The 16,664-nt window shown below is 41.8% G+C and overlaps 1 protein-coding gene across 1 annotated transcript in view; it reads left to right on the top strand.

Annotated features, from left to right (window-relative positions):
* The window catches only part of man2b2 (mannosidase, alpha, class 2B, member 2), a 79,483-nt gene that overhangs the window by 48,910 nt on the left and 13,909 nt on the right, over positions 1–16,664 (top strand). Inside the window, 4 exon segments of the mRNA XM_070872267.1 lie at positions 679–789; positions 6,648–6,837; positions 8,753–8,905; positions 12,086–12,198. Coding sequence (XP_070728368.1) covers positions 679–789; positions 6,648–6,837; positions 8,753–8,905; positions 12,086–12,198 — 567 coding nt within the window.

Genomic DNA, 16,664 nt, shown 5'->3' with positions numbered 1-16,664 from the left:
TACAGGCAACGGGGTTGCAACCCAAATATGGCCACTGCCTGCACCGAACCCGCCCAGGTAGCCAAAATTGTGGCTGTATTGTAGCATAGCATTTACTCTTTTCAGGTGAAGTCCTGAGAGAATTTTCAGAATAAATGTTGCTCGAATGTTGAAGCCTTGGCAAAGTGTCCCAGAAAGTCTCCCGATGTGTTGATAAAGCCCACTTCAAACCTCCAGCAGGAAGTGAACAGTAAAAGGTGATACAGTACCTATGTAGCACTTGAAATCCTCTGCAATGACTAGTTAACACCCAATCAGCCGGCTGCTGTTGGGAAAGGGCGTTAGTTCAAGTTATAGCCACCAAAATGCTGTGCAGCTTCTTTAATGAGAGCCAGCAGGCAATTTGAGTGGCAATCAGCCCCTTAGCGATCCTCCAGGCGGGCGTTCCTAGCACAGGCTTCAACTCCTTTACCAAGATGGAGTCTTGCGCTAAATGCGAGCTAAATTGACGTTTCAGCTTAAGACCTCATCTTGGCCACCTCCGCGGCTCTTTAATGCCTAAAGTATCCGGGGGAAATCGCCCCTGTTCATTCTTTAATAAACTATGCTAGATTTTTAATATAAATATCAGCTGCTTTCTCTGGAGCATCGCGGTCAGGATGAAAATATTATTGGGACGTTTCTCCTTGTGCTTTTCAGAACTACTACCCTCTGGTAAGGACTGCTTATATTGAGGAAAGTGGCACAAGGCTCGTCATATTATCGGAGAGAGCACATGGCATTTCCAGCCAAGCTGATGGGCAGGTGGAGGTGAGAAGCTTTTCCAGCTTAAAGCAATTTTTTTCGTTATTACCTGTTTTTAATGAATGACCTGATAATTCAGTATTCGTAGCTCACTAAAAACCTCTTGTATCATTGAAACACCCTGTAAAGAGGAAGTCTCGCTGTGGATCAGGACCCATGTCTAAACATCAGTTAGTTAAAGTGAATTGAATCAATTTAGAGCTTGCTTTTGGTTTTGGTTTTAAATTCTTTGTTTAAACATTGAGTGCCAATTACATCACCAGGCAAAATATCTTGGAAAAGTTAGGCTGAAGAAATTAAAGAACTGAATTTATATTTAGTAGACGCACCCCATGTTAATGATGCTAGTTAATTATCATTCAGTTCCCTCATGTTGTTGAAATCAGTAAGCTGCTGAAACCAGCACTTGCCAGTTTAACAAGATTTCAAAAATTTAACAGATAAAATAAAGGACTCAATTTTCCCCAGTGCTATTTTTTGGCGTATTTCAAGAGTTACACCTGTTTTTTTTTTTGGTCCCGATTAATCCAAAAAAATAACTTGCAAGTTTCCCCGTTCTAACTTTTTTTTGAAATTGGTGCCTCGCAGCTTGTCCTTTAGCTTCGGGGGTGGACCCTAATGTATGCGCTGAAAAAAGGATGGCTTCCCTTCTGCGCATGCGCAAAAAGAAAAATAACACCTCACAATCTGCATTCGGCCATTTTTAAAGAGCCAGTTGTGTGTGAGAACTGTGTGAGAACTTTAATTCTCAGTGGGAAAAGTCAGAGCTGCAATACAAGATGCAACACGGCTCAAAGACCAAGAATTTCTCACAAGAAGAAGTGGAGGCAATATACTGTAATTGAGGCCAGATGGCACGAGCTGGACACCAGCAGAAGTCACATAAAAGTTTCACCAAAAGAAATGAAGAAACGCTGGAACCAACTTGCAGAAGATTACTGTGCAATGGTGACTACCCCGAGGTCTGGAGGCCAGAGCAAAAAGAAGTGGCAGGACCGTGGTCAATTAGTTAGTGTAAGTAATATTTTCATGGATTCACTGGAATTGCAATTGTAAATGTGACCATCTGTATGTCCCACCCAGCAGAAAGACACTCTCTCTTAAAAAGTTATATTTTCATCTTTGCAGAGGAAGGTGGCACACAACAAAAAGGAAAGAACTTGAACAGGTGGAGGCCCGGAAAATCTGCACCCACTGACACCCTTGGAAGGGAAGGTTGCTGCTTTGATGGGTCCTGCCTGGAGAAAAGCAACCACCACTGCACAAGCTGGGCCCACACTCGAGAGAGAGAGAGAGTTCTGCAAATTCCACATTCTGAGTTGCAGAATCTAACAGAGGTGGTTCAGATGATGGCAGTGAGTGCGGAGAGCATTGACCTTACGCAATCACTCCTAGACACCATCAGTGGGGTGGGTGATGAGGTATTGGGACTGTCGGGAGAAGTAACCACAAAACTCGCGAGAAATGTGAACACTGGGCACATGAAGGAGCGAATGTTGCAGATAGTTGAGACACTGTCGGTGAACATGAGGGAGCGAATGTTGCAGGTGGTTGAGACACTGTCGGTGAACATGAGGGAGGGAATGTCGCAGGTAGTTGATACGCTGTTGAGGCACATGAGGGCGGGAATGTCGGAGGTAGCTGCTCACGCCCAAACCCCACGGCCATTGACTGAATCAACTGCCACTCCCACTCCAATCCCCAGACCAGCCTCTGAAGAGGTCCAAAGCAGGCCTTCCACATTACCGCCTGCCCATGCCCCCCCATCAAAAAGTGCGCATTACCCGAGATGCTCTAAAGAATAACCTTGGCACCAATCCAAGAAATGCTACGCCACTGCCTGCGGGCAGGGGTGAAGTCACCAAGACCAAGCGCAGTGGGCAGTCTTAGAATAAGGTGGAGAAGAGATGGGTGAGCCTTTCTTTGCTGTTGTTGTTATTGTTGTTACTGTTGTAACTGTTCTCAAATTAAAAGTTTATTGTAAGTGATGTAAATTTACAAGTTTAAAAGTTTGTAAGTGATCTTAAAGTTTGTAAGTGATCTTAACTGAAAACTTTAAAGTTTGATACAAGAATATTTTTATTAAAGTTAAGTACAAATAAGTGTTAAACTTTTGGATAAAATCTATTTTAAATTATAAATGAATCATTTACATTATTTGTTCCATTATTAACACAACATTTTGAACTAAAGAAGAATCATTTCCATTATTTGTTCCATTAACACAACACAAAACATTACGGAACAGTTCCAAACAGTAAACATGGTCCATTTGGAATAGTTGCCGCTGAGCCTTCAGTCAGCAAAGCATTTACAGATGAGCTGCTGGCGCAAGCCTCGAGCAATTGTTAAAGGGGTATGACTGCCTTCCCTCCTCCGCCGTCGTGCTCCGGGTTCAGGTAGTTGCATGGTTTCCTCCTCCTCGTCATCTGCATCTTCCTCCTCATCATCAGTTACTCTCACCTCAGGTGAGTCTTCTACTACCAGCTGCTGCTGCCTCATGATGGCTAAGTTATGCAGCATACAGCAAACAACAGTGAACTGACCGACAATCTCAGGGGAGTATTGCAATTAACCTCCGGAATGGTCCAGACACCGGAAACGCTGCTTCAAGATGCCAGTGGTCCTCTCTATTATGCTGTACGTCACAATGTGTGACATGTTGTATTCCCGCTCAGCTTCTGTCCGGGTTACGCATAGAGGCGTCATGAGCCAGGTGGCGAGGCCGTACCCTTTGTCTCCCAGTAGCCAGCTCTGCCTTTCTGGCTGCTGCTGAAACACGGCAGATATAACGCTCTAGCATCATGAGTGCTTCCAGGGTATCTCGCATCAACTAACATGATGCAATGCATGTCGTCACACATGAGCTGCACATTCATGGAGTGGAAGCCTTTTCTGTTCCTGTACATCTCAGAATCCTCCAAAGGTGCTCACAAGGCAATGTGGGTACAATCAATGCAGCCCTGTACCTTTGGGCAGCCAGCAAACCTGGAGAAGCTCACAGCCCTCTCACACGTTGCCTGGGTGGTCATTGGGAACATTATGTAGTCATTCCTCCAGGCATATAGTGCAGCATGTTGCATGTTGAGAAATGGTGCACACATCCCCAGTTGTGGCCTGGAATGATCCCGATGCATAAAAAGAAAGTGCATCTGTGTGTAACCTTTACTTCAACTGACAAAGCAGTCCTCCTGACACTTCTAGGATGCAGGTCTGCTTTTACGAACTCTCAGATCTCGGTTACAACTTCTTTGCAGAAAAGCAGCCTTCTCACACAGTCTGCATCATTCAGGTGCAGGTATGAATGCCTGTCTCGATATACCCGACGTGGGTAAGGCCTCCTGCCCATCATCCCACGTGCTCTGAGGTTCCTCAGGTGATGCTGCCTAATCAATCTTCTCCTCCGCAGCACCATCATGCAGAAGGCTTGCACAGGGTATGGCATTGTTAATACTGCCCCCATAATTTAATTGTAGCTTTGCAAGAAGCTCAAAACAGCAGGAGGAAAGACAGCACTCACACCTTCTTTCCTCTCTCTCTCTCTCCCCAAGGTTGACGCCCTAGTATAGACCACACCCTGGTCTGCGCATGCACAATAGGCTTGCTTAGAACGGGAAGTTCGGTATTCAATAAAGAAATGATGTCTAATGCAATTCTTTAATTTTTGATTTTTTTCGAAGTACCACCCCACCACCAACTGAACATCTCCTCACCGGGCTCGAGGGTCGGCCGGCAGAATCGCTCCCTCGTCCGGACACAGGCTCGGCTGTTGGAAAAAAAAGTAGAAGGCTTAGTTGAGAATTGAGTTTTATGATTATACTGATTATACAGTGAAATTAAAAATAAACTAAAACTTAAAAGCAAAAGAATATGGAAAGTACACTAGAGTAGTGAAGAAAGATTAGAAGGACTAAAAGGGAAAATGTAAAAAAGACTAGCAGATAATATAAAAAGTAATAAGGGCTTTTATTAGCACATTAAAAATAAAAATAGTTGGAGGGTAGGTCTGCTCAGGGATGATGGAGAGAGAGAATCTCATTGTAGAGGATAAAGGAGTAGTGGCAATATTAAATAGTATTCAACAAACATTATAAATGCTGGTGAAAGTGAGAATGTATGTGTACAAGAGAAGGATATGGAGTGACTGTTGGAGATAACTGTGGAAAGGCAACAGGCACTAAAAAGGGAAATGAGCAGAACGAGGCCCTGGTGACCTGCACCCAGGACTGTTGAAAGAAATCGGAAAGGAGACAGCGAAGGGTCTGACCACAATTCTTCAATACTCTAAGTATGCAAATTGTATCCTGGAACTGGAGAGTAGCCACTTTGTTCAAAAAAGGACAGAAGGATAAATTTGATAATTATAGAAGGTTACTCTAAAGTCAGAGTTCATAATTTGAGAAAAAATTTGAGTATTTAGAATTGCATAGGTTAAGGAAGGGCAGCCAGCACAGATTTGATAAAGGCAAGTTGTATTTGACAAATTTAATAGTTTTTTGGATCGATAAATAGACTGTAGCAGATTTCGTGTATGTGAATTTTCAGAAGGCATTTGATAAGGTATGTCACATGAGGCCTGTCGGTAAAATGCAGGCATCTAGTCGAAGAAAAAATGTAACAGAATGGTTAGTAAGTTGGTTGACAGTTAGGAAACCATTTGGGTACATGTAGAAGATGTGTGGCCCGGGGGTCACTGTTGGATTGATTAAAGATGTCAGTGAAACATCAAAACGGACTGGGCAGACAAATGGCAGATGCAATTTAATGTGGATAAGTGTGAGGCAATGCATTGGAGGTAAAACAAAGAATGAGAATACACACTCGGGAGAAATAAACTGAAGAATGTGGATTATCAGAGAGACCTAGAGGTTTAAATACACAATTCCTGAAAGTGCCAGTGTTGATGGATAGAACCATATAAAAGACCAACTGCATTTTGGATTTTACAAATGGGGGCAGAGAGTACAAGAGTAAAGAATTAATGAGAAATTTCTAAAAAAAACATTGTTAAAGCCACAGTTACAGTATTGTTTATAGTTTTGTCCACAACATTATGCAAAGGACATTAAAGCCAGCATCAATTCACCACAATATTGCCAAGGATGGGAAGTTATAAGGGAGAGACTTGATATAATGGGAGTATTTCTGCTGGAGCAAAGAAGTCTAGGAGGAGATTTAATAGAAGTTTTTAAAATGATGAAGGGTTTTGACAGGGAATGAAATTTTCCTTTGGTTGGGAAGCCAGTGATGAGAGGTCATCAAATTAAAATTCTCTTCAAACAGGTGAGGAGAGAAGTCCGGAGAAATTTCTCTGCGCAGATGGTTTAGACCATGGACTACGTTGCTGCTGGAAAAATTGTATAAATATTTGAAGCAGAGGAAGATACAATGCTTTGGGGAGCAAGCCAGGCAGTGGGATCAGTTTTGGAGTGCTTTAGCAAAGTGCTGAATCAAGCATGATAGCCCAGATGGCATTCTTCTGCACTGTAAACCTCGGAGTCCACAGCTTTTCACAATTAGAGCTGCTATAAGTTCATTGTCAAACATTTTGTACATGCCACTTAAGTTACAAATTGGTGATCAATGAAAAATATCTATCATGGGATGTACAGATCTCATTCCATGAAAGTTACATTTGTAAGACAAGGTAACCTGAATTTTTTTCATGTTGTTTATTTGCATGGCTATCTCCCACGGACCTTTTTCCCCTTGATCATGAAGCCGGACCGTCAATTGTATTGAAATTTCCAATGGAAAGTACTTGTTTTAAGTGGTTAATCAATGAGATCTTTATCTGTCTCTTTCTCCACCCCATGATTGTGTAATCTTGAGAGTCTGCTTATCCCATAATGATACTGTTGTAGATGATGCTTCATCGAAGATTATGGAACAACAAAGAATGGAATCTGGGCTACAACCTTACACTGAATGACACCTCTGTGGTACGACCACTTTTCTGGCTAATGTTGGGGTCAAAATCCACAACTTCATCCTTGTATCAGAGCGGGATGGCGCTCGAGTTCCGGCCGGTTGTTGTGTATGGCTCTGTCTCAGGTATGTGCTGCTGAGCCTGTCGGCAGGGCCAAAGGTTGAAAATTTGTTTTGAGGCCGTTTGCTGTCACTGGGTTAGGTTTAATCTGTTGTCTTGCAGCAGTGCTCCATTTCTGCCAGCAGACAGAGCAACATTATTTATAGAGCTGACACCTGGTCACCTACAGCAGAATGGTGGAGGAAATGCATGTACTCTATGCCGCAGAAGCAGTGGAAAGACTGCTAGAATTGATAGGAAAGGTGGGGGGGCTAGGGGAAGCTATCCGAACTGGGAGCAGGAAAGGCAATAGCACAAGTGCATTTGAGTTAATATGAAAGTAGCAAGCGAGCAGGGGAAACAGTACAACAGTGCTGTACTAACACAGAAATGTCCTTTAAAAGCCAACTGTGCCAGTGTGGCTGCCCCTCTTGATGCTAGCAGCAAATGTTCAGGGCCTTCACAACTGTGCTGGGCAGCAGTTGTGCCTGTGTTAAACGGTACAGGCCAGAAAGGTCTCGGATTCAATCCCCTCTCCATCGAGTCACGTAGCACTTGCAGGGCTGCAATTGGCCTTTATGTGCAGATCCCAATGAAGGAGAAAATTAACCTTGTTGCTTCTGCTCACTCCGTGCTGGAAATTGCACATGACTATTGAGTGAAGGCAGGATCAAATTCAGCCATAAGGCCCTCGACATTTGAATAGCTTGCTGCCACTCGTGTGACTGCACCCCGGCATATCAGTGCCTTCAGGAGAGGATGGGAGATAAGGGAAGAGAATTTGAAGGAAGGAGATAGGGAAGAAACCCATTGCACAAAAATGAGTGTATTGCAAAAATATAATCGGATTTCATGCTGGCTTGATGGACATCCTGGTATTGGCTGTCGACCTATAAATCTGCAGTGACAATTTCCGATTCTCTAATCCATGCTTTCATCAAGTGAGGCGATGGAAATGCAGCCTCGTAAATGTTACCCTTGTATCTTTCCTTATATTACTTGTGTATTAAAAAGCAAGTAGACATATTTTTTTTTAATATAATGTGCACTCTAAGTGTTATACACCACTTGTGCTGTAATATATCTGATGTCCAGCATACCAGACAAGAACTTTCATTTGATCTACTGCGGCCTTATAAGATCTGTTTTTGTCCTTTACCTGACATTGTGCAATTATTGTGGTTTTATGATAACAGATGCTTATAAAGTCAGCCATGATCTGTAACACTGCTAGTAGTATTTTTCTCTTTGGTAATCAGCTGTTATAAAACTGTCTCTACTTTTATGTGATAAAAACAGAAAATGCTGGAAATCTCAGCAGGTCAGGCAACATCTGTGGAGAGAAACAGAGTTAATGTTTCAGATCTGTGACCCTTTGTCAGAACTGGAAAAGTTCTGTGTGTTAGTACAGCAATGTTGTGCTGTTTCCCCTGCTCACATGCTACGTTTGTCTCGTTAAGCCACCTGCTTAAATTCACCAGTTATAATTTTGCCATTTTATTTATGCAATTAGCTTAATTTATTGTGTTGCGGCCACTGTTTTCAGGCTTATACCCACCATGATGGCTGATCTTTTGATGATACATTGTATGTTGATGCAGTTGATGTTGGCATAGTCAGGGAAATGTTCTCATTAATGGAAAATGAGAACATTTCCCTGATTTTAATCTTTGAAAAACAAACAGGCTTATTTAGGTCTCATGAAATGTTAGCAATGTATTATTCGCACTATCCAGCATTGTATCATCCAACCAGTAGTATTTAAGGTATAATGGATGAGGTTTTCTCCTTGTGCACTTGCCAGCCTATGATTTTTTTTGTCCATTAAAATCAGTGGGGGATAAAATCACGGACTGCTCAGTGCACAAGCAGACAACCCCTGGTCAATGTTTCTGTCATTTTACACTGATACCGATTCTTGTTATGATGTGTATTCCACAGGAAATGAGGCACTTTTCCCATCACACCGTTCCCATGGTGACACTGCAGCGAATTCTATCTTTCTCCCACCTAACCTTCATCTCCTCACGCTTTGCTTGCCCGGTTGGCGATATAACTCAAACCACACCGAACATGTGCAAAATCTAGTTCGAAGTAAGCTGCATTACCAATTTGCACTGTATTGATGTGTTCTTGTCTGTACATGTTTACTGAGTTTATGAAGAGCATTAGTATCAGAATTCATTGGCCACTTAAATGTTTTACTGACCTGTTTATAGAAGTTCTGCATAAAAGTTCTGCACTCAGTTTCTCATCCTCCTGTTTTCCACCACCCGCTGGTTGCTGACTACAATGAATTTGCAAACTGTAATGAATAAAACTGGGGAAAGAATGGATGGGGCTACTGTCAGCTACTCAAGCAATTCTATTGCACTTGTTTTTATTGAACAGCCATGTTTAAAACAAGCTGCAGCAGTTAGACAGTGCAATATTAGCAACCTGGAATTGCAACATTCTAAGCACTGCTTGTTGAATACCTTGATCCTGGCCATTAAGTCAAAAGGAACAGTGTGAGCTGAAGCTTGGTGATTATCTTCAGGCAGGTTTAAACCTGGGCTGTGATGGCATTCTTTCTTGGTGGTCGGTCACAAAGTGCCTTTGACCTGGGAGCAGGTTGCTTGCCAGCTCTCTTGCTTGTGAGCTAATGAAATGACTACAGCAAGTGCCTGCTACTGTATTGGGAAAAGGGATGATGTGAAAAGCATTAGCTCTGTCAAAACTATTTTGCATTCATTTAATTTCAAATTACAGTCCTTGATTGCTGTGTCGTACCAAGATATTTCTACCCATTTATTTCTCCATACAATCGCTCAAGTGATTGCAATTTGGATCCTCTCCCAGCTCTCATTATTTGTCTTTGCAGTAAAACATAGTGTTGCACAGTTGGAGGTGACTTTGAACCAACTCAGGGGGACACAAAAGATCCTATGGCACTATTTGTAGAAGACCAAGGGAGTTTTCCTGGTGTTCGGGCCAACATTTATCCCTCAACCAACATCATTAAAAGAGGAGGCCGTGACTCACTTTGTGGACCTCAGAGCAGGAAGTGTTTGGAATTTTTTTGACTCACCCAGTAGGCCACTTTGTCTATCACACCAGCTGCTGACCTTTCTTAGCCTGATGGGAAAGCCAGCGCTACTTCCCTGGTTAAAATGCCATTGGGGTCCTGCTGACATAATAAAATTCCAATTCTGCATAAATTCATGAGGCTCCTTCCTGCTACCATCATTTTATTGGCAAAACTTACAGCGCGCAGAATTGGAAGTAGCCTTTTCACTTGGGTTGGAAATTGGTTGGGAGTTGGATACAGAGAGTGGGGATAGAGGGTATATACTCTTATCGGCAGGATGTGACAACTGCTGTTTCTCAGCGAGTTGTTCTGGGGCCTCAGTATTTCACCATATTTATTAATGACTTAGATGACAGTATAGAGAGTTATATACACAAGTTTTCAGGTGATACTAAATTAGGAGGGCCAGTAAGTAGTGGAAGCAGGACATTGCAAAGGGACATCAACAGATTAAATGTGGTTTCTTAATTTGTGGAGAAACGGTCGAATGGTTCGAGACTGACCCCAATACGGTTTATAGTGGCTATTTAATTGCCAACAAATAAAACATCAATATATGTAAGTATTTAAGTGATAGTTAACAGAATAGAGCAAGAATTGATATTACGCGCTCCTATTGTAGGGTAAGGCTTTTTTTGCCGGTCACCCATTAATCTGCAGCTTCCTCCCTTTGCCTTGATTCCACACTCCTTCGGCCTGACTCCTAGTGTTAACCGTACAACTTAAACTGCACACTTGGCTCAGCTTTTAAACTGCACCTCAAGAAGGATATATTGGCCTTGAAGAATTTCCAGCGCAAATTCACCAGAGTGATACTGGGGGTTAGAGGGCTAAATTATGAGGGAAGGTTGCTTAAACTCGGCTTGTATTTCCTTGAGAATAGAAGGTTGAGGGGTAATCTGATTGAGATGTTTAAAAATGTTAAAAGGTTTTGATAGCGTAGATAAAGAGACACTGTTCCCTCTAATGGTGGAATCAAGAACCAGGTGACATAATCTTAAAATTAGAGCTAGGCCATTTAAGAGAGTTCTTGGAAAGCATTTTTTCAAACAATGGGTAATAGAAATTTGGAATTCTTTCACAAAGGGCTGTGGTTGCTGGGAATTGGAGCTTTTAAGGCTGAGATTGATATAATTTGGTTGGGTAAGGGAATCAAGAGATATGGAGCAAAGAGGGTAAATTATGTTGAGGTACAGATCAGCCATGATCTAATTGAAGGGCAGAGCAGACTGTTCCTATGTTCCTGCAGACTAATATTGGAAATGTCAGGAGAGGGTCAAGTTTCAAGCGAGGCTAAGTACCCTGCACACTTTTAACTGTCCACCTGCCCAGTTTCTGCTGAGCAGGTAGCGTTAAAACCAACACCCTTATTTTGTATTTGCATTCATATGTGGAAATTATGTACTTTATTAGAAGTGCAGAGATTAAATAGCAGTCTATTTGTATGCTTCTTCCAAATTTTTCATATCCATTTAAATTTCAGTTTCATTATCTTATAGACTGTAGCTAATGCACGCTTGTCTGGTTTTGTTTTCCTATGATAGACAAATCAACTTGAGCAATACTGAATAAAAAGCTTCTACTGTGCTTAAAAAATCTTGTATATATTGTGAGGCACCCCACTTATTTGGGAATAGCTTTGCATTCTGTCAATTGACTAAAAAATATTCTATTTGTTTTAAATCTCTACTTCTGAATAGCTAATGTAGCTTTTTAGTGTCAGCTGTGGCTCAGTAGGTAGCACACTCACCTCTGAGTCAGAAGGTTATGGGTTCAAGTCTCACTCCAGGGACTTGAGCATATAAATCTAGGCTGACACTCCAATGCAGTGCTGAGGGACTGCTGCACCGTCGGAGGTGCTGTCTTTCGGATGAGACGTTAAACCAAGGCCCAGTCTGCACTCTGGGGTGGATGTAAAAGATCCCATGTCACTATTTTGAAGAAGAGCAGAAAAGTTATCCCCAATGTCCTGGCCAATATTTATTCCTCAATCAACATAATAAAAAAACAGACTATCTGGTCATTATCACATTGCTGTTTGTGGGAGCTTGCTTTGCGCAATTTGGTTGCCGCCTTTCTCACATTACAACAGTGACTACATTGCAAAAATACTTCATTGGCTGTAAAACGCTTTGAGACATCCGGTAGTGGTGAAAGGCACTATATAAATGCAAATCTTTTTTTTCTTTTTTTCCTTTTTTAAGGTAAATCTAAACAGTCTGACCCAGACTTCCATCGGGTTCTACTGAGAATTATGCATTTGTATGAAATGGGAGAAGACCCTGTCCTGTCCCAACCTGTGGTAGTCAACCTGAAGGTCTGTCGGTCATTCCTCTTTTTAGCAGTACTGTATTATAGGAAACTTGTATCGTAGTCCTGCAATTATAGAAACATAGAAAATAGGTCAGAAGTAGGCCATTCAGCCTTTCGAGCCTGCACCGCCATTCAATAAGATCATGGCTGACCATTCCCTCAGTACCCCTTTCCTGCTTTCTCTCCATACCCCTTGATCCCCTTAACCATAAGGGCCGTATCTAATTCCCTCTTGAATTGATCCAATGAACTGGCATCAACAACTCTCTGCGGCAGGGAATTCCACAGGTTAACAACTCTCTGAGTGAAGTTTCTCCTCATCTCAGTCCTAAATGGCCTGCCCCTTATCCTAAGACTGTGTCCTCTGGTTCTGGACTTCCCCAACATCGGGAACATTCTTCCCGCATCTAACCTGTCCAGTCCCGTCAGAATCTTATATGTTTCTATGAGATCCCCTCTCATCCTTCTAAACTCCAGTGTGTAAAGGCCCAGTTGCTCCAGTCTCTCCTCATATGTCAGTCCAGCCATCCCTGGAATCAGTCTGGTGAACCTTCGCTGCACTCCCTCAATAGCAAGAACGTCCTTCCTCAGATTATAAAGCAGGCTTGAAGGGCTGAAATGGCCTGCTCCTGTTTCTATGTTCCTGCTGGTTAATTTTCTTAACGTAATAAATTTTGATCTCATCTGATTTGTCTTGGGGCCTATTGAGCAAAGTTGAGGTGCTTTCCAAGGGAGTGATTTAACCTCTGCCTTTTGCAATTGGGTCATTGTGATTGGTTATGCGCACCATCTTAATTAGGGAATGGTATGAGACATATGGAGGGAATTTCTTTGGGACTTCTCCCACTGCGCTGCTATAACCTGGGTGGACGTTCAGTGGAAACCCTGTTTACTTCTATCAAAGTTAAGGCGGCAAAACAGGAGAAGCTCTGAGAAAATTCCCAGCCATAATGGGACTTAAAATAGACAATGGGCTTACATTGCAAAATGGATTCCAGGATAAATGGAATACCATCTAAAACTAGTTTTTTCTGAAGCAATTTGACGGAAATGATATTGAGGTGCAGAAAATGAAAATCATTGGAAGGAAAATATTGCATATCGTTAGCTAAACGTATTTTTTGTGTTTTATTTCAATGCACTGAGAACTAGCTATGATCTACAGTTAGAAATTATTATCGGGGATTAATTACATGAGAACATAATTTCTACTTCTAAGAACATAAGAAATAGGAGCAGGAGTAGGCCATTTGGCCTTTTGAGCTGCTCCGCCATTCAAAAAAATCACGGCTAATCTTGTACCTCAACTCCACCTTCCCACACTATCCCCATATCCCTTAATTCTGTCAGTTTCTAAAAATTTAGCGACCTCTGTCTTGAATGTACTCAACGACTGAGTATCGACAGCTCTCTGGGGTAAAGAATACCAAAGATTCACAGCCCTTTGAGTGAAGAAATTTCTCCTCATCTCAGTCCTAAATGGTCTATCCCTTATTCTGAGACTGTGACCCTGTGTTCTAGATTCCCAAGCCAGGGGAAACATTAACCCAGCATCTACCCTGTCAAGCCCCTTAAGAATTTTATATGTTTCAATTAGATCACCTCTCATTCTTATAAACTCTAGGCCTAGTCTACTCAATCTCTCCTCACGAGCCATTCTCCTCATCCCAGGAACCAGTCTAGTAAACCTTTGTTGCACTCCCTCTAAGTATGTCTTTCCTTAGGTAAGGAGACCAGAACTGTACACAGTACTTCAGGTGTGGCCTCACCAATGCCCTGTATAATTGTAGTAAGACTTCTTTACTCTTGTACTCTAATCCCTTTGTAACAAAAGCTAACATACCATTTTCTTTCCTAATTGCTTGCTGTACCTGCATATTAACTTCCTGTGATTCATGTACAAGGATACCCAGGTCCCTTTCAATGCAAACATTTCCCAATCTCTCACCATTCAAAAAATATTCTGCTTTTTTTGTTTTTCCTACCAAAGTGGATAATTTCACACTTCCCCACATTGTATTCCATTTGCCATAGAAACATAGAAAATAGGTGCAGGAGTAGGCCATTCGGCCCTTCAAGCCTGCACCGCCATTCAATGAGTTCATGGCTGAACATGCAACTTCAGTATCCCATTCCTGCTTTCTCGCCATACCCCTTGATCCCCCTAGTACTAAGGACTATATCTAACATGTTCTTGCCCACTTAGTCAACCTGTCTATATCACTCTGCAGCCTCTTTGTGTCCTCCTCACAGCTTATATTCCCACCTCATTTTGTATCATCATCAAACTTGGATATGTCACACTCAGTCCCTTTATCTAAGCCATTAATACAGATTGTAAATAGCTGAGGCCCAAGCACTGATCCTTGACATACCCTGCTAGTTACAGCCTGCCAACCTGAAAAAGTCCTGTTTATTCCTACTCTCTCTTTTCTGTCCATTAACCAATTCTCAATCCATGCTAATATATTACCCCCAATCCCATGAGTTCTAATTTTGTGTAATAACTTCTTGTGTGGCATCTTTTCAAATGTTTTTTTAAAATTGAAATACACTACATCCACTGGTTCCTCTTTGTCCAACCTATTAGTTACAGCTTCAAGGTTATTAATTCATCTATTTTGTTACAAATGCTTTGCACATTCAGATATCGTGCCTTTAGCTTTGACTTTTTTCTATATAGTTCTCATAGATTTCAAATCTTATTGGCATCAAATGAAAATAAATAGATATGCATAAACTCTGCTGTCTCTGGCATATAAATTATTGCAAGTTGTATAGATTTTACATTCTCTTAAATTGCTACTTCTTCTCTGAGCAGTTCTTAAGCATAGAATCTGTGATGTCTCTGGAAAATAAAGAATGCTATATAGATTCAGTAAAATGCAAATATATAAATGCAAAGCATTTGAGGCAGTACTTTTCTTTGCTTTACTCTGATCTTGCCATGTCCCACAGTATAGTTTGTAAACTGCAGACACCATGTGACCAACCACCAACACACTGCACCATTGGTGCAAGTAGAGAATGCATGGCCTGGAATTTTCTGCATGGATATATCCTGTAAGTTAGGCCTGAAAATGTGTCCATTCTCCCAACCTCAAGATATGCCGGAATTACTTGCCATAAGAACATAAGAAATAGGAACAGGAATAGGCCATACGGCCCCTCGAGCCTGCTCCGCCATTCAATAAGATCATGGCTGATCTGATCATGGACTCAGCTCCACTTCCCCGCCCGCTCCCTTTAACCCCTTATCCCTTTATCGTTTAAGAAACTGTCTATTTCTGTCTTAAATTTATTCAATGTCCCAACTTCCACAACTCTCTGAGGCAGCAAATTCCACAGATTTCCAACCCTCTGAGAGAAGAAATTTCTCTTCATCTCTGTTTTAAATGTGCGGCTCCTTATTCTAGGATCATGCCCTCCCCCCATCAGTGGAAACATCCTCTCTGCATCCACCTTGTCAAGCCCCTTCATAATCTTATACGTTTCGATAAGATCACCTCTCATTCTTCTGAATTCCAATGAGTAGAGGCCCAACCTACTCAACTTTTGCTCATAAGTCAACCCCCTCATCCCCGGAATCAACCTAGTGAACCTTCTCTGAAGTGCCTCCAAAGCAAGTATATCCTTTCATAAATATGGAAACCAAAACTGCACGCAGTATTCCAGGTGTGGCCTCACCAATACCTTATATAGCTGTAGCAAGACTTCCCTGCTTTTATACTCCATCCCCTTTGCAATAAAGGCCAAGATACCATTGGCCTTCCTGATCACTTCTTGTACCTGCATACTATCCTATTGTGTTCATGCACAAGTACCCCCAGGTCCCACTGTACTGAGGCACTTTGCAATCTTTCTCCATTTAAATAATAACTTGCTCTTTGATTTTTTTCGGCTAAAGTGTGTGACCTCACACTTTCCAACATTATACTCCATCTGCCAAATTTTTGTCCACTCACTTAGCCTGTCTGTCCTTTTGCAGATTTTTGTGTCCTCCTCACACATTGCTTTTCCTCCCAGCTTTGTATCGTCAGCAAACTTGGCTACGTTACACTCAGTCCCTTCTTCCAAGTCATTAATATAGATTGTAAATAGTTGGGGTCCCAGCACTGATCCCTGCGGCACCCGACTAGTTACTGGTTGCCAACCAGAGAATGCCAATCTAATCAGATTTGGTCCAAACATAAAATTGGACGAAAATCAGCATAAACAATCGAGGCCCCAAAAAAGCACCAAACTCACACCATATATTCCTCCTTTAGGTATGAAAATTAAAATATGAACTCATTCAACCATCATTCATGAACATTAGGCACAGTATGTTTAAGAACCTACAATTGGAGAAGCTTTCCAATGTTTAATGTGCTTTATGCCATTGTTTCCTGCTGCACCTGATTATCTGGTCGTGATTTTAAGAGTCTCTGAGCAAGTGCAATTTCAGTATACTCGTGTATGAGGCTCTGT

This window comes from Pristiophorus japonicus, chromosome 2 (genome assembly GCF_044704955.1).
Source record: "Pristiophorus japonicus isolate sPriJap1 chromosome 2, sPriJap1.hap1, whole genome shotgun sequence".
Taxonomy (NCBI): Eukaryota; Metazoa; Chordata; class Chondrichthyes; family Pristiophoridae; genus Pristiophorus; species Pristiophorus japonicus.
Note: the sequence above shows the minus strand (reverse complement) of the source record. Positions and strands in the feature narration are given on the sequence as shown.